The sequence below is a fragment of the Lampris incognitus genome, chromosome 14 (assembly GCF_029633865.1).
Source record: "Lampris incognitus isolate fLamInc1 chromosome 14, fLamInc1.hap2, whole genome shotgun sequence".
Classification (NCBI taxonomy): domain Eukaryota; kingdom Metazoa; phylum Chordata; class Actinopteri; order Lampriformes; family Lampridae; genus Lampris; species Lampris incognitus.
The window spans coordinates 42,675,387-42,697,807 of record NC_079224.1 but is presented as its reverse complement, the minus strand read 5'-3'; the positions used below and the strand labels follow the sequence as shown (position 1 = coordinate 42,697,807).

General features: G+C 44.4%; 1 protein-coding gene across 1 annotated transcript in view; it reads right to left on the bottom strand.

The window, feature by feature from the left end:
* The window catches only part of LOC130124471 (calsyntenin-2-like), a 235,324-nt gene that overhangs the window by 10,754 nt on the left and 202,149 nt on the right, over positions 1 to 22,421 (bottom strand). Inside the window, 2 exon segments of the mRNA XM_056293925.1 lie at positions 8,611 to 8,759; positions 13,179 to 13,345. Coding sequence (XP_056149900.1) covers positions 8,611 to 8,759; positions 13,179 to 13,345 — 316 coding nt within the window.

Genomic DNA, 22,421 nt, shown 5'->3' with positions numbered 1-22,421 from the left:
TAATTTTATAGGGAATGAATGTACTCAATGAGGGGTCCTCACAAAGATAGGAGTACAAGCATATGGTGCGAGTGTATCCCTGCAGGGTTTCCAACACGGACATCTGACGCATGAATAATTTAACCGTTATTACCATAAAGTATGATAGTAAAACCGGGGCATTATCATGGGTAAGTGTAACTGTAGTTACCATAACGTATCGTAGTGATTATCATATAAAAACCAATGGTCACCATAGCGATTTTACATAAGGGTACCGATGTTGTTTGCCCCCCCGCCCAAGACTTGCAGTGGTCAGCAGACTGTGCAGCAGTCGCAGCAAATGATCTCTACTGAGGACGTTTGGACATGTCAGATGTCCACAAATGAGCTGGAATCATGTCTGAGTGAGGAAGAGGAAGAGGGTATAAGAGAGAAAGAGCGTATTGTGTGTTTCTGTCAACATGCATTGCCGGTATTTGTGTGTATGGGTGTCGTGCCTATGTTTGGGTTCAGTGTGTGTCCGTGTGTCCGTGTGTGAGCTGTCAAATAATTGGCTCCAGTCTCACAGCCCATTACTCCTAACAGCCTTATCTTATTTTAAAACTAAGGAGGGGGAGTTTGTGAGGTGTAGCATAGTTAACCGTTCCCCATGCTAACTGCTTATCCTCTCACCAAGTCCTCCACCCCCCACCCCCACCCATTCTCCACATTATTTGAAGCAATAAAAGCGCTGCAATATTCCTACCCCCTCTTTCAACTTGATTTTGCACACATCGTGTCTCTCCATCAGAAGATCCCGCACTGTTCTCATTTAGATAGCAGTTTAAAGATGTTTCCTCCAAAGACTTGCAAAGCAGATCTTTTAAGCCAGCGCCGAGCTTGCCAAGCCGTCGTTCAGAATCAGGCCGGGTAACTTCACTTGTAAGGGTCTGTTTAGCTTTGAAGGTTTTTTTATTTCAAATCCGGGGTTTGTTTTGCAATAGCTAAAGTAGACAGTGTGATAAATCACTGAAGTTGTAAGGATGTTTAAATCCCTTTTGCTGCTTGTCATGGCTTGTGGGTCAGAGACAAAATGCACAGTGACAGAACAACTTGGTTATGAGAAAAAACAAAAACACAGACCAAATAAAAAAACACAAAACAAAAGACAAAGAGGTTGCCGGGGCCACATTCACTGTGTTGCATCTACCACAGTCTGCAGCTTTCAGTCGTCTGGCGAATGTAAAGGAGGTAATGCCGTCTCTCCTTCATCTGGACCGAGCAGAGCAGCGAGGGGTTGCTCGCAGTTGGACAGCAGCCATCACGGCTGCTGGTGTCAGCTTTGTTTTATCGACCGACAAACGTCCAGGCTGATCTGACCCTGTCTGTGCTTAATACCCAACAACTCAACACACACCGGACGAGTCCACACATTAAAGTTTGCACTGCCAGATAGCTCCCTGACATCACACAAACACACACGCACCAGCACCAACAACAACTTAAATTTATAAAGCACCTTTCAAGGGATCCAAGGACACTTTACACAGAGTGGAGCAGACCAAATAAATAATACAAGAACAGGAAATAAAAATAGCAAAGATTGGCAGGGATGATAGAAGTGACTAGAGACTACAGGGTTAGTGAACAAGGATGATAGAAGTGACTAGAGACTACAGGGTTAGTGAACAGGGATGATAGAAGTGACTAGAGACTACGGGGTTAGTGAAGAGGGATGATAGAAGTGACTAGAGACTACAGGGTTAGTGAACAGGGATGATAGAAGTGACTCACTAGAGACTACAGTGTTAGTGAACAGGGATGATAGAAGTGACTAGAGACTACAGGGTTAGTGAACAGGGATGATAGAAGTGACTAGAGACTACAGGGTTAGTGAATGGGGATGAAAGAAGTGACTAGAGACTACAGAGTTAGTGAACAGGGATGATAGAAGTGACTAGAGACCACAGGGTTAGTGAACAGGGATGATAGAAGTGACTAGAGACTACAGGGTTAGTGAACAGGAGAAGTGACTAGAGACTACAGGGTTAGTGAACAGGGATGAGAGAAGTGACTAACTAGAGACTACAGGGTTAGTGAACAGGGATGATAGAAGTGACTAGAGACTACACGGTTAGTGAGTAGGGATGATAGAAATGACTAGAGACTACAGGGTTAGTGAACAAGGATGAAAGAAGTGACTAGAGACTACAGGGTTAGTGAACAAGGATGATAGAAGTGACTAGAGACTACAGGGTTAGTGAGCAGGGGAAGTGACTAGAGACTACAGGGTTAGTGAACAGGGGAAGTGACTAGAGACTACAGGGTTAGTGAACAGGGGAAGTGACTAGAGACTACAGGGTTAGTGAGCAGGGGAAGTGACTAGAGACTACAGGGTTAGTGAACAGAGGAAGTGACTAGAGACTACAGGGTTAGTGAACAGGGGAAGTGACTAGAGACTACAGGGTTAGTGAACAGGGGAGGTGACTAGAGACTACAGGGTTAGTGAACAGGGGAAGTGACTAGAGACTACAGGGTTAGTGAGCAGGGGAAGTGACTAGAGACTACAGGGTTAGTGAACAGGGATGATAGAAGTGACTAGAGACTACAGAGTTAGTGAACAGGGATGATAGAAGTGACTAGAGACTACAGGGTTAGTGAACGGGATGATAGAAGTGACTAGAGACTACGGGGTTAGTGAACGGGATGATAGAAGTGACTAGAGACTACAGGGTTAGTGAACGGGATGATAGAAGTGACTAGAGACTACGGGGTTAGTGAACAGGGATGATAGAAGTGACTAGAGACTACAGGGTTAGTGAACAGGGATGATAGAAGTGACTAGAGACTACAGAGTTAGTGAACAGGGATGATAGAAGTGACTAGAGACTACGGGGTTAGTGAACGGGATGATAGAAGTGACTAGAGACTACGGGGTTAGTGAACAGGGATGATAGAAGTGACTAGAGACTACAGAGTTAGTGAACAGGGATGATAGAAGTGACTAGAGACTACAGGGTTAGTGAATGGGGATGACAGAAGTGACTAGAGACTACGGGGTTAGTGAACAGGGGAAGTGACTAGAGACTACAGGGTTAGTGAACAGGGGAAGTGACTAGAGACTACAGTGTTAGTGAACAGGGGAAGTGACTAGAGACTACAGGGTTAGTGAACGGGATGATAGAAGTGACTAGAGACTACGGGGTTAGTGAACAGGGGAAGTGACTAGAGACTACAGGGTTAGTGAACAGGGGAAGTGACTAGAGACTACAGGGTTAGTGAACAGGGGAAGTGACTAGAGACTACAGGGTTAGTGAACAGGGGAAGTGACTAGAGACTACAGGGTTAGTGAGCAGGGGAAGTGACTAGAGACTACAGGGTTAGTGAACAGAGGAAGTGACTAGAGACTACAGGGTTAGTGAACAGGGGAAGTGACTAGAGACTACAGGGTCAGTGAGCAGGGGAAGTGACTAGAGACTACAGGGTTAGTGAACAGGGGAAGTGACTAGAGACTACAGGGTTAGTGAGCAGGGGAAGTGACTAGAGACTACAGGGTTAGTGAACAGAGGAAGTGACTAGAGACTACAGGGTTAGTGAACAGGGGAAGTGACTAGAGACTACAGGGTCAGTGAGCAGGGGAAGTGACTAGAGACTACAGGGTTAGTGAACAGGGGAAGTGACTAGAGACTACAGGGTTAGTGAGCAGGGGAAGTGACTAGAGACTACAGGGTTAGTGAACAGGGGAAGTGACTAGAGACTACAGGGTTAGTGAACAGGGGAAGTGACTAGAGACTACAGGGTTAGTGAACAGGGGAAGTGACTAGAGACTACAGGGTTAGTGAATGGGGATGACAGAAGTGACTAGAGACTACAGGGTTAGTGAACAGGGGAAGTGACTAGAGACTACAGGGTTAGTGAACAGGGGAAGTGACTAGAGACTACAAGGTTAGTGTACAGGGGAAGTGACTAGAGACTACAGGGTTAGTGAACAGGGGAAGTGACTAGAGACTACAGGGTTAGTGAACAGGGGAAGTGACTAGAGACTACAGGGTTAGTGAACAGGGGAAGTGACTAGAGACTACAGGGTTAGTGAACAGGGGAAGTGACTAGAGACTACAGGGTTAGTGAACAGGGGAAGTGACTAGAGACTACAGGGTTAGTGAACAGGGGAAGTGACTAGAGACTACAGGGTTAGTGAACAGGGGAAGTGACTAGAGACTACAGGGTTAGTGAACAGGGGAAGTGACTAGAGACTACAGGGTCAGTGAGCAGGGGAAGTGACTAGAGACTACAGGGTTAGTGAACAGGGGAAGTGACTAGAGACTACAGGGTTAGTGAGCAGGGGAAGTGACTAGAGACTACAGGGTTAGTGAACAGGGGAAGTGACTAGAGACTACAGGGTTAGTGAACAGGGGAAGTGACTAGAGACTACAGGGTTAGTGAACAGGGGAAGTGACTAGAGACTACAGGGTTAGTGAATGGGGATGACAGAAGTGACTAGAGACTACAGGGTTAGTGAACAGGGGAAGTGACTAGAGACTACAGGGTTAGTGAGCAGGGGAAGTGACTAGAGACTACAGGGTTAGTGATCAGGGGAAGTGAGTAGAGACTACAGGGTTAGTGAACAGGGGAAGTGACTAGAGACTACAGGGTTAGTGTACAGGGGAAGTGACTAGAGACTACAGGGTTAGTGAACAGGGGAAGTGAGTAGAGACTACAGGGTTAGTGAACAGGGGAAGTGACTAGAGACTACAGGGTTAGTGTACAGGGGAAGTGACTAGAGACTACAGGGTTAGTGAACAGGGGAAGTGACTAGAGACTACAGGGTTAGTGAACAGGGGAAGTGACTAGAGACTACAGGGTTAGTGAACAGGGGAAGTGACTAGAGACTACGGGGTTAGTGAGCAGGGGAAGTGACTAGAGACTACAGGGTTAGTGAACAGGGGAAGTGACTAGAGACTACAGGGTTAGTGAACAGGGGAAGTGACTAGAGACTACAGGGTTAGTGAACAGGGGAAGTGACTAGAGACTACAGGGTTAGTGAGCAGGCGAGCTTTTTAAACGTGTCCAGAGAAGCGTCGTTGTGGCTCTCTGCAGGGAGACAGTTCTAAATGGAGGGGGGCTGCCACACTGAAGGCTGTGTCCTCAGAAGCCTGCAGGCTAGTGTGGGGGGGGGGGTGGAGGGCAGGCCCGTGTCTGCAGACCGCAGAGTCCGGGACAGAATATACGGGGGGGGGGGGGGTTCTGATAGGTACTGGGAGGCAAGGGCATGAACGGATTTGTAGGCGAGGAGGAGGATCTCACACACACACACACACACACACACACACACACACACACAGGTTGCTTGGTAATGATCAAGCACTTGAAAAGTGTGTAAAGATGGGAATAAACACACAAATACACAAGTACACACTTCCTTAAAAACAGATACATGAAGTAGTGCACAAGCCTCCTTGCTTTCAAAAGAAAAAAGGGGCATCAAATAAATGAATAACTGCCCTTCTCTCATCTTCATGCATTGTCTGCATTTTTCGAAAATTTCCCTTTTCTACCCAATTGCACCCGGCCAATTACCCCACTCTTCCAAGCCCTCCCAGTCGCTGCTCCACCCCCTGTTGATTTGGGGAGGGCTGCAGACTACCACATGCCTCCTCCCATACATGTGGAGTCGCCAGCCGCTTCTTTTCACCCGACAGTGAGGAGTTTCACCAGGGAGACGTAGCGCGTGGGAGGATCACACTGTTCCCCCAAGCAGGTGCCCCGACCGACCAGAGGGGGAGCTAGTGCAGCAACCAGGACACACACCCACATCTGGCTTCCCACCCGCAGACACAGCCAATTGTGTCTGTAGGGACGCCCGACCAAGCCGGAGGTAACATGGGGATTCGAACCGGCGATCCCCGTGTTGGTAGGCAACGGAATAGACCGCCATGGCAACCGGATGCCCGAATAAGTGCATCTCTATGGCGCTCCTGTACAGTACAGATGTACTGTACAGGAGCTACTGTACAGGAGCGAGTTAGCTCATGTAGCACACAGAGAGGAGGAGGAGGCGTCTGTGACAGCTGCTAAACAGATGGGAGCAGAGTTTCATAGGGGAATAGAAAGGCAAGGTTTTGGGGGATTGTTAACACGGACAGGCAGACTCTCTGGCAAGCAAGCAGACAGAAACACATGGCGTGGGGGGCGTGGGGGGAGGCAGGGAGGGCCGAAACAAAGAAACAATAAAAAAAGAAAGAAAGAAACAACAACAAAGAAACAGACGAAGACAGATATGACCATTATGCCATCTCGTCATCCAGCCCGGCTGGTCTATTGTGAAGGATCGTAGCCTTTTTCATTTGTGGGCTAACTGAAATCTACTACTAGCTAACTAGCTAACCAGCGCCACATAGTTTCTGCAGCATTTTTAGGATGTGTGTTTGTATTTAACCTTTTGATATTATTTTTTGTTTATATTTTTGTTACATTATACCTGTAAACAATGACGAGGTCAGCTGCCCATTGTCCATCACATCTGGGCCGTGATTGGTCAGTTCACGAAAAGAGACGTTTGGCGAGCGCGGCGCTTTTCTCAAAAGTTCCAACTCCTTTTAACAAAAGGCACCAATAGCCTGAGATAGACTGGCAGCAGACTTGTGGACACTCCCAACCCCTGCCCCTACTCCTCCCACTACCAACCCCTCCCCCTAACCACTCCCACCTCCAGCCCCTCTCATTAACTCCTCCCACCTCAACCCTCCACTAACTCCTCCCACCTCCAGCCCCTCTCATTAACTCCTCCCACCTCAACCCTCCACTAACTCCTCCCACCTCCAGCCCCTCTCATTAACTCCTCCCACCTCAACCCTCCACTAACCTCTCCCACCTCCAGCCCCTCTCATTAACTCCTCCCACTACCAACCCCTCCCCCTAACCACTCCCCCCTCCAGCCCCTCTCATTAACTCCTCCCACCTCAACCCTCCACTAACTCCTCCCACCTCCAGCCCCTCTCATTAACTCCTCCCACTACCAACCCATCCCCCTAACCACTCCCACCTCCAGCCCCTCTCATTAACTCCTCCCACCTCAACCCTCCACTAACCCCTCCCACATCCAGGCCCTCTCATTAACTCCTCCCACTACCAATCACTCCCACCTCCAGCCCCTCTAACTCCTCCCACCTCAACCCTCCACTAACTCCTCCCACATCCAGCCCCTCCCCCTAACCACTCCCACCTTCAGCCCCTCTCTAACTCCTCCCACATCAACCCTCCACTAACTCCTCCCACATCCAGCCCCTCCCACTAACTCCTCCCACCTCAACCCTCCACTAACTCCTCCCATGACTCCTCCCACCTCCATATGTAAGTTTTCCACTTAACCTACAGATTCAAGTTTTACCAACTCGCGTCACAACTGGATATTAAACCATGTATCAGCCAGCAGTGCGCGCCATGTCAAGTACTTTTAGCATAAGTGCACCTCCGAACATTAAGGAGTGATAGGCGTGTTACAGGCATGTCATAGCCACAAGTTGATACCATGTCACATACGGGCAACAGAAGGCTACAACCATAACAGAAGAAACAGTAACAGCAGTCATGGTTTCATACTAGCCGGACGATGCCACCAGTTAATTTAGAGGCCCTGACAGGAGTGAGACTGGCACGAAATAGGAACGTTTTTAGGCCTATCCTGAAAGAGGTAAGCATGTTTGCAGCTCTGACATAGTCCAGAAGTTCATTCTATTCTTTTATGTTTACTTTATTTGACTGGTTACGACGTGTAAAATGCAACTAAAACTTGGTCAACCAGGCCCCGCCAGGAAGTCCTGAAGCCTCATCTGGTATAATAACAGTGCAATATTGATGGCTGTGGTGGTTATTGTGTATAAGATGTTTTATTTTTTTTGGATCCCCTCCCCTTTTTCTCCCCAGTTGTACTTGGTTAATTACCCCAATCTTCCAGGCCATCCCGGTCTCTGCTCCACCCCCTCTGCCGAGCCGCCGAGGGCTTCAGACTACCACATGCCTCCTCCCATACACGTGGAGTTGCCAGCTGCTTCTTTTCACCTGACAGTGTGGCGTTTCGCCAGGGGGACGTAGCGCGTGGGAGGATCACGCTATTCCCCCAGTTTCCCCTCCCCCCTGAACAGGCGCCCCGACCGACCGGAGGAGGCGCTAGTGCAGCGACCAGGACACATACCCACATCCGGCTTCCCACCTGACCAAGCCGGGGGCAACACGGGGATTTGAACCGGCGATCCCCGTGTTGGTAGGCAACGGAATAGACCGCCACGCCACCCGGACGCCCCACCATGTATAAGATTTGAGCCAGTGCAAACTAACCTGTTGTTTGTTAGTTTTATGTTACTGTGTAAAATGTACTTGTTTGGTATTGAGTTGTATTGTGTATGTGGTACTGTACTGTACTGTACTGTACTGTACTGTACTGTAGTGTATTGTTACATTGTGACCCCTGTGTACTGAGGTTGTCATGTGGAGCTGCAGTGAAGCAAAGCAAATCTTACAGAAACCTTACAGAAGAATGTTAAATAGCGTCATAAAATCAGACAGAGACATTTGTCCTTGCTTTGAGATCCCTTGTCAGTAATTCTCACATGACGTGTGTGTGTGTGTGTGTGTGTGTGTGTGTGTACTCACTGTACTGTGGTGGTGATGTGTAGCCTTCGCAGGCCCGGTGTGGGGAACTGGCGGGAGTTGATGTAGGACACTTTGGTCATGGCTGTGTTGATGCTGTCCAGATCCTCTCCTTCCACCACCAGCACTGACTGGGCCGGGTTAAAATGGAACTGAGAACACACAAACACACACACACACACACACACACACACACACACACACACACACACACACACACACACAGGAAAACATGCAAAACACACACACACACCACATACAGATATAAATACAAGCAAGATAACAGAAAAAGCTGAATCATTCATAGTTAAGACAGCATCTGTCTGTTGATTTTAAAGTGGTTATCCTTCATTTCTTCAATAGTTTGTTTTCCTACCACATATCCCAGCATTTCATCTGAAATGAACACGATCCTAAATATGCACAAAGTGTTCACGTGCACATCACAATTTTCAGTGGTAACAGAATTTGTCATAACACCAGCAGATACTCCAGAAAAGGGGTAAATATGGCACTTTTTTAATGTGAGAAAATTATTCACCTTAAATATTGGTCACACGATGACTCGACCCTTCAGTTCATCTCAAAGCTTTGGAAATTGTGCGGTTTTCTATGACCTCTTTCGCTCAGTATCTGCAGATAAGCGATAACGCCGCAGCAATAAACAGTGTCTGTTGTAATCCTCGCCTGCCTGTTTGTAGATTGATTGCTTTATAGATTTTTTCTCAAAGTCATCAAAATATCAGGATCTTGGGTATGTTAGATAGTGGTGAGTCAGCAGACGCTGTCGCCAGCCACAGCATCTCATCTTCCGTTATTTAGGACAAAACATCTGCAATCTACTAATCTCTTTTTTTTTTTTTGAGTTTTGCAGAACAGCGGTTGTACATTTCACCATCTGTTTTTTTCCGAGCGCTCGTACCTGAAACAAGTCAAGCGTTCACTCGACTGACTGTCAGCTGTTATCTAATAATGGATTGGACTGTGTGTTTGTGTGTGATGATGCATGTTTACAGCTTTGTATTTACAAGCAATTCGCTGCCAGAGCATGCTTCAATACTAATAAATAAATAACACATGAAATAAATAAAATACACAAATAAAATACACAAATTTTACCCACAATAATGTTATACTATATATATATATATAATTATCAACACCATTGACACTTTCCAAAAAAAATGCTATGATACATATATAATTATATGTAGCCCACAAATAAAATGTATTATTATTATTATTATTAATATGTGTAAGAGCGTTTCTGGCTGCACACACAACAGATACTGACAATGGGCCACATTTTTCATGTTGGAGAACGGCACCTTCTATCTGCAAATCATTCGCACAAATATTTACACAGGAAATGTGGTAAAATGTTCACATTTCACATGAGCTCCTGAGGATGCATCAATTTTCCACATGGAAACATGCAAATGTGCTGGTGTTGTGGAGCTGCTCTGTGGGGCTGACATGGAGGCTACTGATTAAAGGCTTTCACAGTGTCATTTACATGTTAAGTAATGCAGTTGGAGCAGATCTGTGAAAAAATGGGCCAAAAAAAAACAAAACAATTTAACTGTGCATCTCAGCAGAAAATTATTTACAGGACAATAATTTGATAAAAGTTTGGCATTTGCCTATTGAAAATAAAAGTGCACCCTTATAACCAAGAGAAGCAATACGAATGTAATCGATAAACAACATGCCTATATTTTGTAATTGTAAAACTCTCCATTTTAGAAGATTTAGTGCATAGCACATTTAGGACAGGGTGAGTACCTGGGGACGGATGTGATATTATTTTTTGCTTTAGTTGAAAATGGCTCATGAGTCAGCGCTGCATACTGCAGCATCTTCTATTGATGCTCAGTCACATTTCATAACTTGATGTTGTGTTGCTGTAAAAAAAAAACCCTTGAGGCAAATTTGTAATTTGCGATATTGGGCAGTACAAATAAAATTGACTTGACTTGGCTTGACCTCATACGAACAAACAAAAACGCTGTGTTTAGACTGCAGGCAAATCTGACTTGTTTCTTAAATGCAATCGTTATTAGGAAGTGATGAGGTTAGATTTGTGTTAAGGCATCATTAACCTATCTTCACTGGTTGCCGTGGTAATGATGTAGGCGTGCTTTCAAATATTAACGGAACCGAAGCAGAAAGCTGCATGTTATAAAGGATGGAGATGTGTCCTCTCTCTCTTCACACCATAGTGATGTCTAGTCGCTGTGCAGAACTCCTCTGACTCATCAAACAGCATCAGTGATGGAGGAGGTCGGTATATGTCACCATGTTTCGTGCTGCGGTCACGGCCACCATCATTGTGCAGTGAGAGGTATACTGCCATTAAAAGCATTGCAAGTGACACAAAGGACAGCCTGAAATGTGATTTGAGCGTCCAAACTGAGACATACATTATATTTACAAAAGTACTGGGACACACCTCTTATTCATTGAATTCAGCTGTTTCATTCAGACCCATTGCCACAGGTGTATAAAATCCAGCAGCTAGCCATGCAGTCTGCATTTACAAACATTTATGAAAGAATGGGTCGTTCTGAAGAGCTCAGTGGATTCAAATGTGGTACTGTCATAGGATGCCACCTTTGCAATAAGTCAGTTCATGAAATTTCTTCCCTGCTAGATATTCCACGGTCAACTGTACGTGGTATTATTGAAAAGTGGAAGCGTTTAGGAACAACAGCAACTCAGCCACGAAGTGGCAGACTACGTAAAGTCGCACAGCGGGGTCAACGAGTGCTGAGGCACATAGTGCGTAAAAGTCGCCAACGCTCTGTTGACTCCATAGCTGCAGAGTTCCAAACTTCCTCTGGCATTAACATCAGCACAAAAACTGTGTGCCGGGAGCTTCATGGAATGGGTTTCCATGGCCGAGCAGCTGCATGCAAGCCTTACATCACCAAGCACAATGCCAAGCATTGGATGGAGTGGTGTAAAGCACGCTGCCACTGGACTCTGGAGCGGTGGAAACGTGTTCTGTGGAGTGATGAATCACGCTTCTCTGTCTGGCAGTCTGATGGACGAGTCTGGGTTTGGCGGTTGCCAGGAGACCTTTACCTGCCTGACTGCACTGTGCCAACTGTAAAGTTTGGTGGAGGAGGGGAAATGGTATGGGGTTGTTTTTCAGGGGTTGGGCTAGGCCCCTTAGTTCTAGTGAAGGGAAATCTTAATGCTTCAGCATACCAAAACACTTTGGACAATTCTATGCTTCCAACTTTGTCGGAACAGTTTGGGGAGGGCCCTTTTCTGTTCCAGCATGACTGTGCCCCAGCGCACAAAGCAAGGTCCATTAAGACATGGTTGGGTGAGTTTAGTGTGGAAGAACTTGACTGGCCCTCACAGAGCCCTGACCTCAACCCCATCGAACACCTTTGGGATGAACTAGAACGGAGTTTGCAAGCCAGGTCTTCTCGTCCAACATCAGTGCCTGACCTCACAAATGCTCTTCTGGATGAATGGGCAAAAATTCCCACAGACACACTCCAGAATCTTGTGGAAACCCTTCCCAGAAGAGTGGAAGCTGCTATAGCTGCAAAGGGGGACCAACTCCATATTAATGCTTATGGATTTAGAATGGGATGTCATAAAAGCTCCTGTAGGCATAACGGCCAGGTGTCCCAATACTTTTGTCCATATAGTGTATCTAGAAATGTGATTTAAATCACATTACAAACCATCTATTGTATGAAAGTGGTTTAAATCTGATTTGCAAAAATCGGTTTCCGTGTTATTTTTTGCCATCCAGACGTGGTAAAATTTATCAGATTCTGATCTGGATATGCAAAAGATCAGATTTGAGCTGCCAGTCTGAACATAGCCAGATCCTTTGCCAATCTCGTGCATATCCAGTTTCTTTCAGTACTAGTTTTGTCAGTACTACAGTATAGTGGTATACTGAAGGAGCTATGACGCGAATGCACCCAAGGCTCCAGCAATGGACACCTTTGCTTATTTGAATGGGAAATAGTTTCCCTCCATTACTACCGAACGTCTTTGTTAGTGTGCAACTTATTTTTCGATTTGGATCAGGTCTGGGTCAAAAGAAATGTCTTTTCACCTCACAAACATTGCATGCCATTGAGGACATTATTATCAGTATTATTTCCTTCCAGATGTTTTGTGTGTCTGGCGCCATAACGCTGCTGAAGGAAAAATGTGCCTTGAGATGGTACACGGTTCAATCTAACCTCAAAACTCTGATTGAAAACGTCTTTTTTTTCTGTCTCTTGGATCCCATTCTGTTTTTCAGCCGGATTCTGAGCCAAGGGAGCTTATGGGCACCATAGTGTCATCGGTTGTAACATGAACATAATCTTTAATTACAAGATGGGTATTTATATTTAAGTGACTATAAATTAAATATGTGTTCCCTCACGATTTGGAAACTGAGCAGGAAAGTGAGGTCGGGATGCATGTACGAGAAACTATACACACACTTTTACTATTACCAACAGAGTGATAAATGAGGCCCGGTGCAGTGTGCGTGAGTGTATGTGTGTGTTGTGCATTGGTATTCCTCTCCTATTCATTCTCCTGCTCACTTTAATGTCCTTGCCGAGGCTCTCCAGGGAGTTGATATCCAGTCCTTCCTTGCAGGCCTGCAGACAGGAGATGACCTTCTGCGTCTCGATGCGACCTGGGCGGATGGTCAGGCCTGAGAGACTGCCCCGGAAATACTGTGTGAACCGCGGGGTCGCCACCTCACCGCCTGAAGAAGAGGAAGGAAGAGGAGGAGAGAGGAGAGAAGAAATGGGTAGGCAGAAGAGGTGGAGGCACAATGGTAAAAGAGAAGAGGGAAGTGGAGGGAAAAAGTAAGGATGGACAAAGGAGAAGAGAGGAAGAGAATAGGATGTTATGATATAGTAATAATATGATATAATAATGATAGATAGATAGTTAGATATAGACAGAGAGACAGACAGACAGGGATTACAAATATGGCGTCAAGCTGAGCATACGCACTGACATTTGCTCCCTCTAAGATAAGCGGCTAATCCTTTACTTCTATCCTAAGTACTTGAAAAAAGTCTCAAAGAACTCAATCTGTATCCCCAAGATTACTGGGTGGGAAATGTCATCCCGTGCAAAGGGAAAGAAGTAAGGACAGCCTGATATTCCCAACGGCAACAGCAACCCAGAACCTGTTGAACCCTCCGCCATACTAGCTGAGAGCAACGCAGCTAAACGAGTTCATGAGGGAAACAAGATCATCAGAGCGATTGCCAGCATAAAAGATGAGTTCCCCGCAACATTCACGGGTGTCCTACCAGCCATACAAGGAACTAAACGGGACTTCCAACGAGTTTTCTGGCAGACGCTTAGACGCTGAAAAACTATCAGTGACACGGAAGACAGTGTCTCTACTTTACAAAGTGTAGTGGCCACTGTCCAGAAGCAAGTAGAGACGCCCACTGTAAAAAGGAAAGACCAAGCAGTACGGTAGCCGATGCAACAATCTTCACCTCATCAGCCTTCCGGAGGGCACGACGCGTCAACTTTCTTGGAGCGGCACTGGGGCCCGGCACCTTCCCTAACCCGGCTGTCATTGAGCGAGCTCACCGTTTGCAGGGACATCAAGACCACAAGTTCCCCAGGGTGCTCACAATACACTTCCTGAACTTCCGAGACAAGAAACAACTGATGAGGGCAGCCAGGGCTAAAGGAAAAGTGAGGTTTGGTGAATGAGAGGTGGAGTTTTTCCAGGATGTCGCCAGGGAGATAGATGTACAGTAAGAGGAAGCGTTTTGACAAGGTTCAACAGCAGCTCAAAGCCGTGAACATCCAGTATGGGATAGTCCACCCAGCCACCTCCGGGTCACACACGCAGGCCATTCCCAGATCTCTGAACATCCGACAGATGTCGCAGCCTACATCTGTAGTCCACTACCCAGCCCAGTGAATGGATCGAGATGGGCAGAATCCCTGCTGCCAACGGGTAATGATTGAGTAATTTGGTTAGTTATTTCTTCCTCTACTAAAGATGTACGGAAATAAGATAGTTTTCTTTTTCTTTCTCGACTGTCCATTGTTGATTTAACAATCTTACCACATTAGTTTAAATACTGCTTAGCATACAAGTTTAGCTCCGACTGTAATTTTGGCTCTCCAAGTTGACCTATTGTACGGTAATCATCTGCAACAACCTGTTATTTCCAGCTCCGCCACATATTACGGGACACTCAGAGGAAGATGGCTTTTGCTTTTCTCTTTATCTTTCGAGTGTTTCATGGACTCCTGTATGCCGCTGTATGAGGGGACAGCCAAAGTGTTAACGTGTGTTTGAGCAACGTTACTCTACTCCTCTTCGTAGGATCAGATTTGCACTATGTTGCGTATTCATCTGGGGTACGGGGCAACACTGTCAGGTTCTTAGCGACAGCGTGGGGGGGGGGTTATTATTGCATCGTTCATAGGAGTACAGTTTATCTTCCCAGTGTTGCTATTTTAGATCTTTAACTTTCATACAGCGTGTTTTTTTTGTTTTTTTTTTAATGCTAGCTTGGGTTTAGACAGTAATGGGCATGGTATACATAACTGAAAATGCTTAAGTATAATGACTGATGACTCAAATGTAAAGACAACTTCTTGGAATGTGAGAGGTTTTGAGGAAACTGGCTACATTAGGGTGGCACAGTGGCACAGTAGTTAGTGCGGCTGCCTCACAGCAAGAAGGTCCTGGGTTCGAGCCCCGATGTAGTCCAACTTTGGGGGTCATCCCGGGTCGTCCTCTGTGTGGAGTTTGCATGTTCTCCCCGTGTCTGCGTGGGTTTCCTCTGGGTGCTCCGGTTTCCTCCCACAGTCCAAAGACATGGAGGACAGGTCAATCAGCCATACTAAATTGTCTCTCTAAGTGTGAATGTGTGTGAATGTGTGTGTGTCGGCCCTGTGATGGCCTGGTGGCCTGTCCAGGGTCTCTCCCTCCCTGCCACCCAATGACTGCTGGGATGGGCTCCAGCATCCCCGTGAGCCTGAAAGCAGGATAAGCGGTTTGAATAATGGAATGGATAATGGATGGCTAAATTAAAACAGGTCATGACAAGGATCAAACAACTTAAATCAACAGTTATATATCTCTACAAGTGTCACGCCCCGTCTGGATAGTTAAGTTATCTTTTGTTTCGCCCGGTGTTCTTTGTCTTGCATTTCCTGTTTTATTTTGATACTCACCTCTTGTCTCGTTTCAGGTCCTTTACTTCCTGCCCTCACGTGTCTCCCTCCTGTGTGATCACCTGCACTGCCCTAATGTGTTGCACCTGAGTCTCGTCTCCCCTCCTCCAGAGTATATAGTCTTAGTGTTCCCTTCCTTCTGTGCCAGTTCCTCTTGTTCCTTGTGACAGCGTTCCAGCATTTTCCCCCTTGTGTAAGTTTCTTGAGCCCTATAGTTTCCTGACCTGTTTTTGCCTTTTTGGACCTCGCCTTTCGCCTGCCGATTTGGACACTGTTGCCTTGCTATCTGATCACCTGTGTACCAGCCTCATTTTTATTAAAAGGACTGATTTTTGTGAACTGAGATTGAGTCTGCGTTTTGAGTCCAAGCCTGTGGTTCAGCACTGACGACAAGAATCTCACTTATTATCAAAAATGTTAATAAAGCTCCATTTTCTTCTAATGCTAGGGGAGTCATAACACCAATCCACAAATTCCCTTCCAAGTTTCCAGAGTAATCCCAGACCCAGCTGGAAGATATCTAATTATACTAGGCTCAATTATGACTGCTCAATGTTTTCTGAAAATCTATTCCTACTACTGTTCTCACCATCAAGTAAAACTGCTAACTGCTGGAGACTCCAACCGCACAATCTCTCCTCACCTTGACTGCTCATCTGGTATTGATAGCACTCACACACACAGTACGTAAAAATTGGCAGACTTCACGAAAGAACTTAGAAAAGCATCAGTAGGATCATGAATCTTTATAATGGGGATACTTACATGTCATTTAACGGGCTCAAAGAAAAACACAATGTTCCGCAGTCCCACTTCTTTAAATACTTAGAGCTGTGCAGCTTTATTAGCGCTAAGCAAAACCATTCACTGAGGTGTCCCCCTATAACTGTACGAGAACAGCTTGTGACCCAGCACCAACACAGTAGAGGCCAGATATCTACTCTACAAACTCCTAAAGGAACCCTTTTCCATGCAAAGATGCAAACATTTTGGAAAGAAATAATAAATTTGATTTCGAAAATAACCTCTCAGCCTATCCCTCTCAGCATCTTTATCTTGGGCCCATACCCTGAAAATCTATCTTTGAGAAGGCATGAAGTTAAAATGGTTGATATCTGCTTAATTCACACAAAACACATGATCTCTTTCTACTGGAAAAATGTGTCATGCCCTCACAACAGCCACTGGCTTAAAGAACCATCATCCTGTCTTGCACTGAGAAAGCTACCACAGTCTCGAATTCTACAAAATCTGGGGCCTTTTTCTACATCTTCTTGAAAGTGAGGATCTGCAACACACTCTAGACTCAAGAATCCTCTCCTAGCTTGTCCTATGTAGGAGTTTGATACTAGAGTATGGACATTTGTATTGAAAATATCCAAGATAGATTAGATTGGATTAGATAGATAGCTAGCTAGCTAGATACGTGGCTCATCTCTGCCTGCAGAGCTCACAATAGTGGTTTTATTGACTTTAATCTGTTTTGGGATCGTCTCTCCTTCAGAACTGCCTAAGTCCACCCAAACAAGCTGGGTAGCCGGATGCTAGCGGCCGACCTGCAGCACACTGTACAGTCCTCTCCACGTGACTGACTGTTTACATGGTAATGAATCCTTTATCATTAATGATTTTATTGTTTCTAATAATCTGGCATTTTCTTGTGATTACTGAGATATGGCTGTCCCCAGGGGACACTGTTCCCCTGATTGAGGCTAGGCTCCCTGATTTTGCATATTTTCATATTCCCAGGCCCTCTGGAAGAGTGGGTGGCCTAGCTGTTTTTTATAAGTTAGGTCTTAAGTGCCATCCTGTTACTTTTGCTAAGTTTATCTCCTTTGAGGTTTTATGTTTTTTAATCACTGGTCCTCCCCCTTTACTCTGCATCTTAATTCACAGGCCCCCTTCTTCAGTTAGTTTTATTGCTGAGTTTTCTGACCTTCTATCTATTGCCATGCCAAAATATGACAGGGTGCTTATTGGTGATTTTAATATTCATGTGTGTTGTCCTTCTTATTCCCTGACTTCACATTTTTTGGATCTTATCGACTCTTTTAACCTCATTCAATCTGTAAAAGGGGCCACAGGTTCCTAAGGTCACATTTTAGACCTTGTACTCTCATCTGGTTTCTCTCTCGAGTGTCTTAATCTGGTGGATATGCTTGTAATTCACAATAAAACTGTCATTTTCAAAGTTCCACTACCGCTCACTATTCCTAGTCACTAAAACATGTTCTTGCATTCTCAACGCTGGCTCTGCAGTTAAATTCTGTGATGCTTTTACTTCATCATCCTTTAATCCCTCTATAACCCCCCCCCAATCCAGATACACTGTTAAATTCGTTCAAAAATCAGTGCCTATCCATCCTTGACCAAACTGCACCGTTTAAAACTAGGAAACAAAAATCAAATAACCTCCCCTGGTTGAACGATCAAACTCGTGTCCTTAGAAGACTGTAGAAAATCAGAACAACAACGGATGGTCTACATATCTGAATTAGCACATAATACCCGTAAAAACCAAATGTTAATTAACCAGAGGGCAGTTAAGTATGCAAGATCAGCGTACTTCTCTGAACTTACCAAGACATCACCACAATCCTAAAGTTCTCTTTAGGATAATTAATTCTGTTATTAATGATCCCTCCACTTCTTTTTTTGAACCTGATGTTGAGTTGTCCGAAAAAAATTCTCACTCTTTCTGACATTTTTTAAAGGAGTTGTTTTTATCTGATGCGAGGGTCTAAGGACAAGATGCTGTGTTGCTGTAAAGCTCCTTGCGGCAAATTTGTAATTTGTGATATTGGGCTATACAAATAAAATTGATTTGACTTGACTCATTTTGTAAATAAGGTGGAGAATATTAGGTCCCAAATCCAGCCTGGCCCTTGCGTTTGTACAATTTCCCATGTTAATTCTGCCTCTTTTACCCAGTTCTAACCAATTACAGTTTCAGTGTTAGAGAGTACAGTCTCCAATATGAATTCCTCCCCCTGCACCTTAGACATCATTCCCACTAAGCTGCTCAAGGAGGTTATTTCAACTGTTAGCCCCATTATTCTGAAAATTCTTAGTATTTCTCTGGCCTGTGGTTCTTTTCCAGAGAGTTTTAAGCATGCCATTGTTCATCTATTGCTGAAGAAACCTAATTTAGATCCCCTGTCCTTAAGTAACTACAGACCAAGCTCCAATTATTTTTTTTTAAATCTAAGGTTCTGGAGAGAGTAATTTCAACTCAACTGATTTTTTTTATGAACACAAATGGTGTTTTTAACAGTTTTCACTCTGGTTTTAGAGCACTTCATAGTACAGCCCCCGTTAAGGTCACTAATGACCTACTGCTGACTGCAGACAGAGGTGACTGCTCGATTTTAGTTCTTTTAGACTTAAGTGCTGCCTTTCACACAGTCGATCACAACATCCTCTTACATCGCTTAGAGACTTGGGTTGGCATCAAGGGCTTAGCTCTTAGTTTATTATGCTCTTACCTCAGCAACAGAATTTTTCTGTTGCTCTGGTAACTACTTCCTCGATGGCTCAGTTGAGTTGTGGTGTCCCTCAAGGCTCAGTTCTTGGCCCCTTCTGTTTTCTATATACATGCTGTCCCTTGGCCAGGTCATTCAAAATCACGATATGTTTTACCATTTTTATGCTAAAGACACTCAGTTATACATGACACTAAAACCCACAGATCCTAGCACCCTAGCAAATCTTACAACTTGCCTCTCACATTACAGTGTTACAATTTCATTTAGCAAACACTTTTATCCAAAGCGACATACATCTGAGAGTTAATACAACACAAGCAAGGATCTAGTCAGGAAGCAACAATGCAATGGATGTACGAAAATTTTCTTAAATTTAATAATGATAAGTCTGATGTCAATCTTTTCGGTCCTCCAAATTCCATCAGCCCTTTTGGTACTAAACTTGGTGGTCTGTCAGGTAGTCTTAAGCAGGCTGCTAGGAATCTTGGGGTAATATTCAATGCTAACCTCGGTTTTGATAATCAAATCAAACATGCTGTTCAATCATGCTTGCTCCAGCTCAAGGTAATCTCCAAAATTAGGTCATTTTTATCAATTGCCGATCTGCAAAAAGTTGTACATGCTTTTATCTATTCTCAACTTGACTATTGCAATGCAATTTACTTGGGTTTCAGCAAGGGCTCCCTCCACCATCTGCAGTTGGTACAAAACACTGCTGCTCGGCTCACTATTAGAACAAAGGGCATGACCATATCACGCTTGTGTTTCCCTCCCTACACTGGCTCCCTGTTATATTTTATTGATTCTAAAATTTTATTGCTCACTTTTAAGACCTTAAACGGCATTGCTCCTACATACATTTGTGATTTATTGACCTGGTATACACCCTCTCGACCATCCACAGATGGAGCCCTGCTGGTTATTCCCAGGTCTCGGTTTGTCACAGAGGGTGATCAGGCTTTTGCTATTCGAGCCCCCACACTATGGAACTCTCTTCCTATTGAACTAAGACAAATCAAGTCTCTAGCATCGTTTAAATCTCATCTTAAAACTTTTCTTTTTGTGAAAGCTTTTAAAAATGTTTGATATTTGTTTTTATTTATATATATTTTTACTTTTATTTTTTACTTGTCTGGTTTTATTTCTTTGTAAAGCAGTTTGTAACATTGTTTTAGAAAAGTGCTATATAAATAAAGTTATTATACTCTTTATGATAGACAGACAGACAGACAGACAGACAGATAGATAGATAGATAGATAGATAGATAGATAGATACTGTTTCTTCTGGTTCTCCCGGCTGTCAGGTCAAGTCCATCTATGAACAGCAACAATCTTTGACCTAAACACTGGTTTATATTTACTGTTTCTACCCTTTATTGATTCTAGTTTCCAGTTGAGCTTAAGGTGCAGAGAGACTGTCCCCGGGTGTGGGAATGATTACTCTGGCTTTCCTCCTCAGTATGTCAGTAGAGGTCATTATCTCCAACTTTAGTCATTGTTTTCCACTTAGATCATTATCTTCCACTTCAATAATAATAATAATAATAACAATAATAAACATTTTATTTAAAGGCACCTTTCATGACACTCAAGGTCACCTTACATCAAATACAGTAAAACAAAACAGTAAAAACATTAGTGCAACACACAATAAGCAATAGAGCATACATCAGCAGGAATTAAAAAAAAAGAAGAAAAGATGGATTTGATGCTGTTCAAGTTAGTATGCTAGTTTAAAAAGGTGGGTTTTAAGAGCAGTTTTGAATTTTGTAATGGATTCCAGTAACTGGATGTGACGGGGGATGGAATTCCAGAGTTTGGGTGCAGCATAGGAGAAAGCCCTGGCACCCATTGTGCTTAGGTTAATGGCTGGTAGTGCCAATAGATCTGCTGGTGAAGACCGCAGGGAGTGAGATGGGGTGTAAGTCTGAAGGAGGCCTGTGAGATAAGCAGGGGATAGATTATGAAGAGCTTTGAAAGTTAATAATAAAATTCTAAAATTAATACTCTGTGACACAGGAAGCCAGTGTAATTGAATCAGCAGGGGAGAGACATGGTCAGTGGACTTTGAATGTGTAATCCGTGCTGCAGAATTCTGGACGAGTTGAAGCTGGTGAATAAGTTTGTTGGGGATGCCTGCCAGGATCGCATTGCAGTAGTCACTGCGTGATGTGTCCAAAGCATTGACTAAGACTTCTGTGGAGTGTTGTGTTAAAAAGGGTGTAGTTTGGAGATGTTTCACAGATAGAAAAAGGCAATCCGGGAGACAATTGTTTATATGACTGGAAAAGGAAAGGGCACTATCTAGGATAACATCAAGGCTCTTAGCCTGAGCAGAGGCAGGTATGGTGGCTCCAACAATGGGGAGTGAGCAAATATTAGTTTTTGAGAGTGTAGATTTATTGCTAATGAAGAGTAGCTCAGTTTTACTACTGTTGAATTTCAGATAATTGTTAGTCATCCATATCTGTATACCATGGAGACAAGCACTGAGGGTACTGGAGGGGAGCATAGAAGTGGGCTTAGTGGACACATAAAGCTGTGTATCATAAGCATAGCAGAGGAAATGGACACCATTGTGCTGGATGATGTTGCCAAGAGGGAGGAGGTAAATAATAAACGGGAGGGGCCACAACACTGAACCCTGTGGAACTCCATGAGGAACTATCAAACTTTCTGCCCGGTAATTCTGAATTTGTACAAAATGTGTCCTGTATGTAAGGTAGGAAGCCAATTACTGATACACAGTGCCCCCAAAACCAATGCTAGACAGACAATCCATGAGGAACTGATGGGATATATTATCAAAGGCTGCAGTAAGATCAAGGAGGATGAGGATAGAGAGTATACCGGAGTCAGCTGCACGAAGGAGGTCATTAATGATCTTAACCAGGGCTATTTCTCTGCTGTTTGGAGCAAAAGCCAGATTGAAATTGTTCAAAGAGATTATTGTTATCAAAGCAGATCTGGAGTTGAGATGCAACTACCCTCTCAAGGATTTTGGAGATGAATGGTAAATTGGATATAGGCCGGTAGTTGTTCTGGTCAGTCAAATCTAAATTTTTTTTTTTCAGAGTTGGTCTTATTATGACAACCTTGAGTGAAGGGGGAACTGTATCAGTGGACAGAGA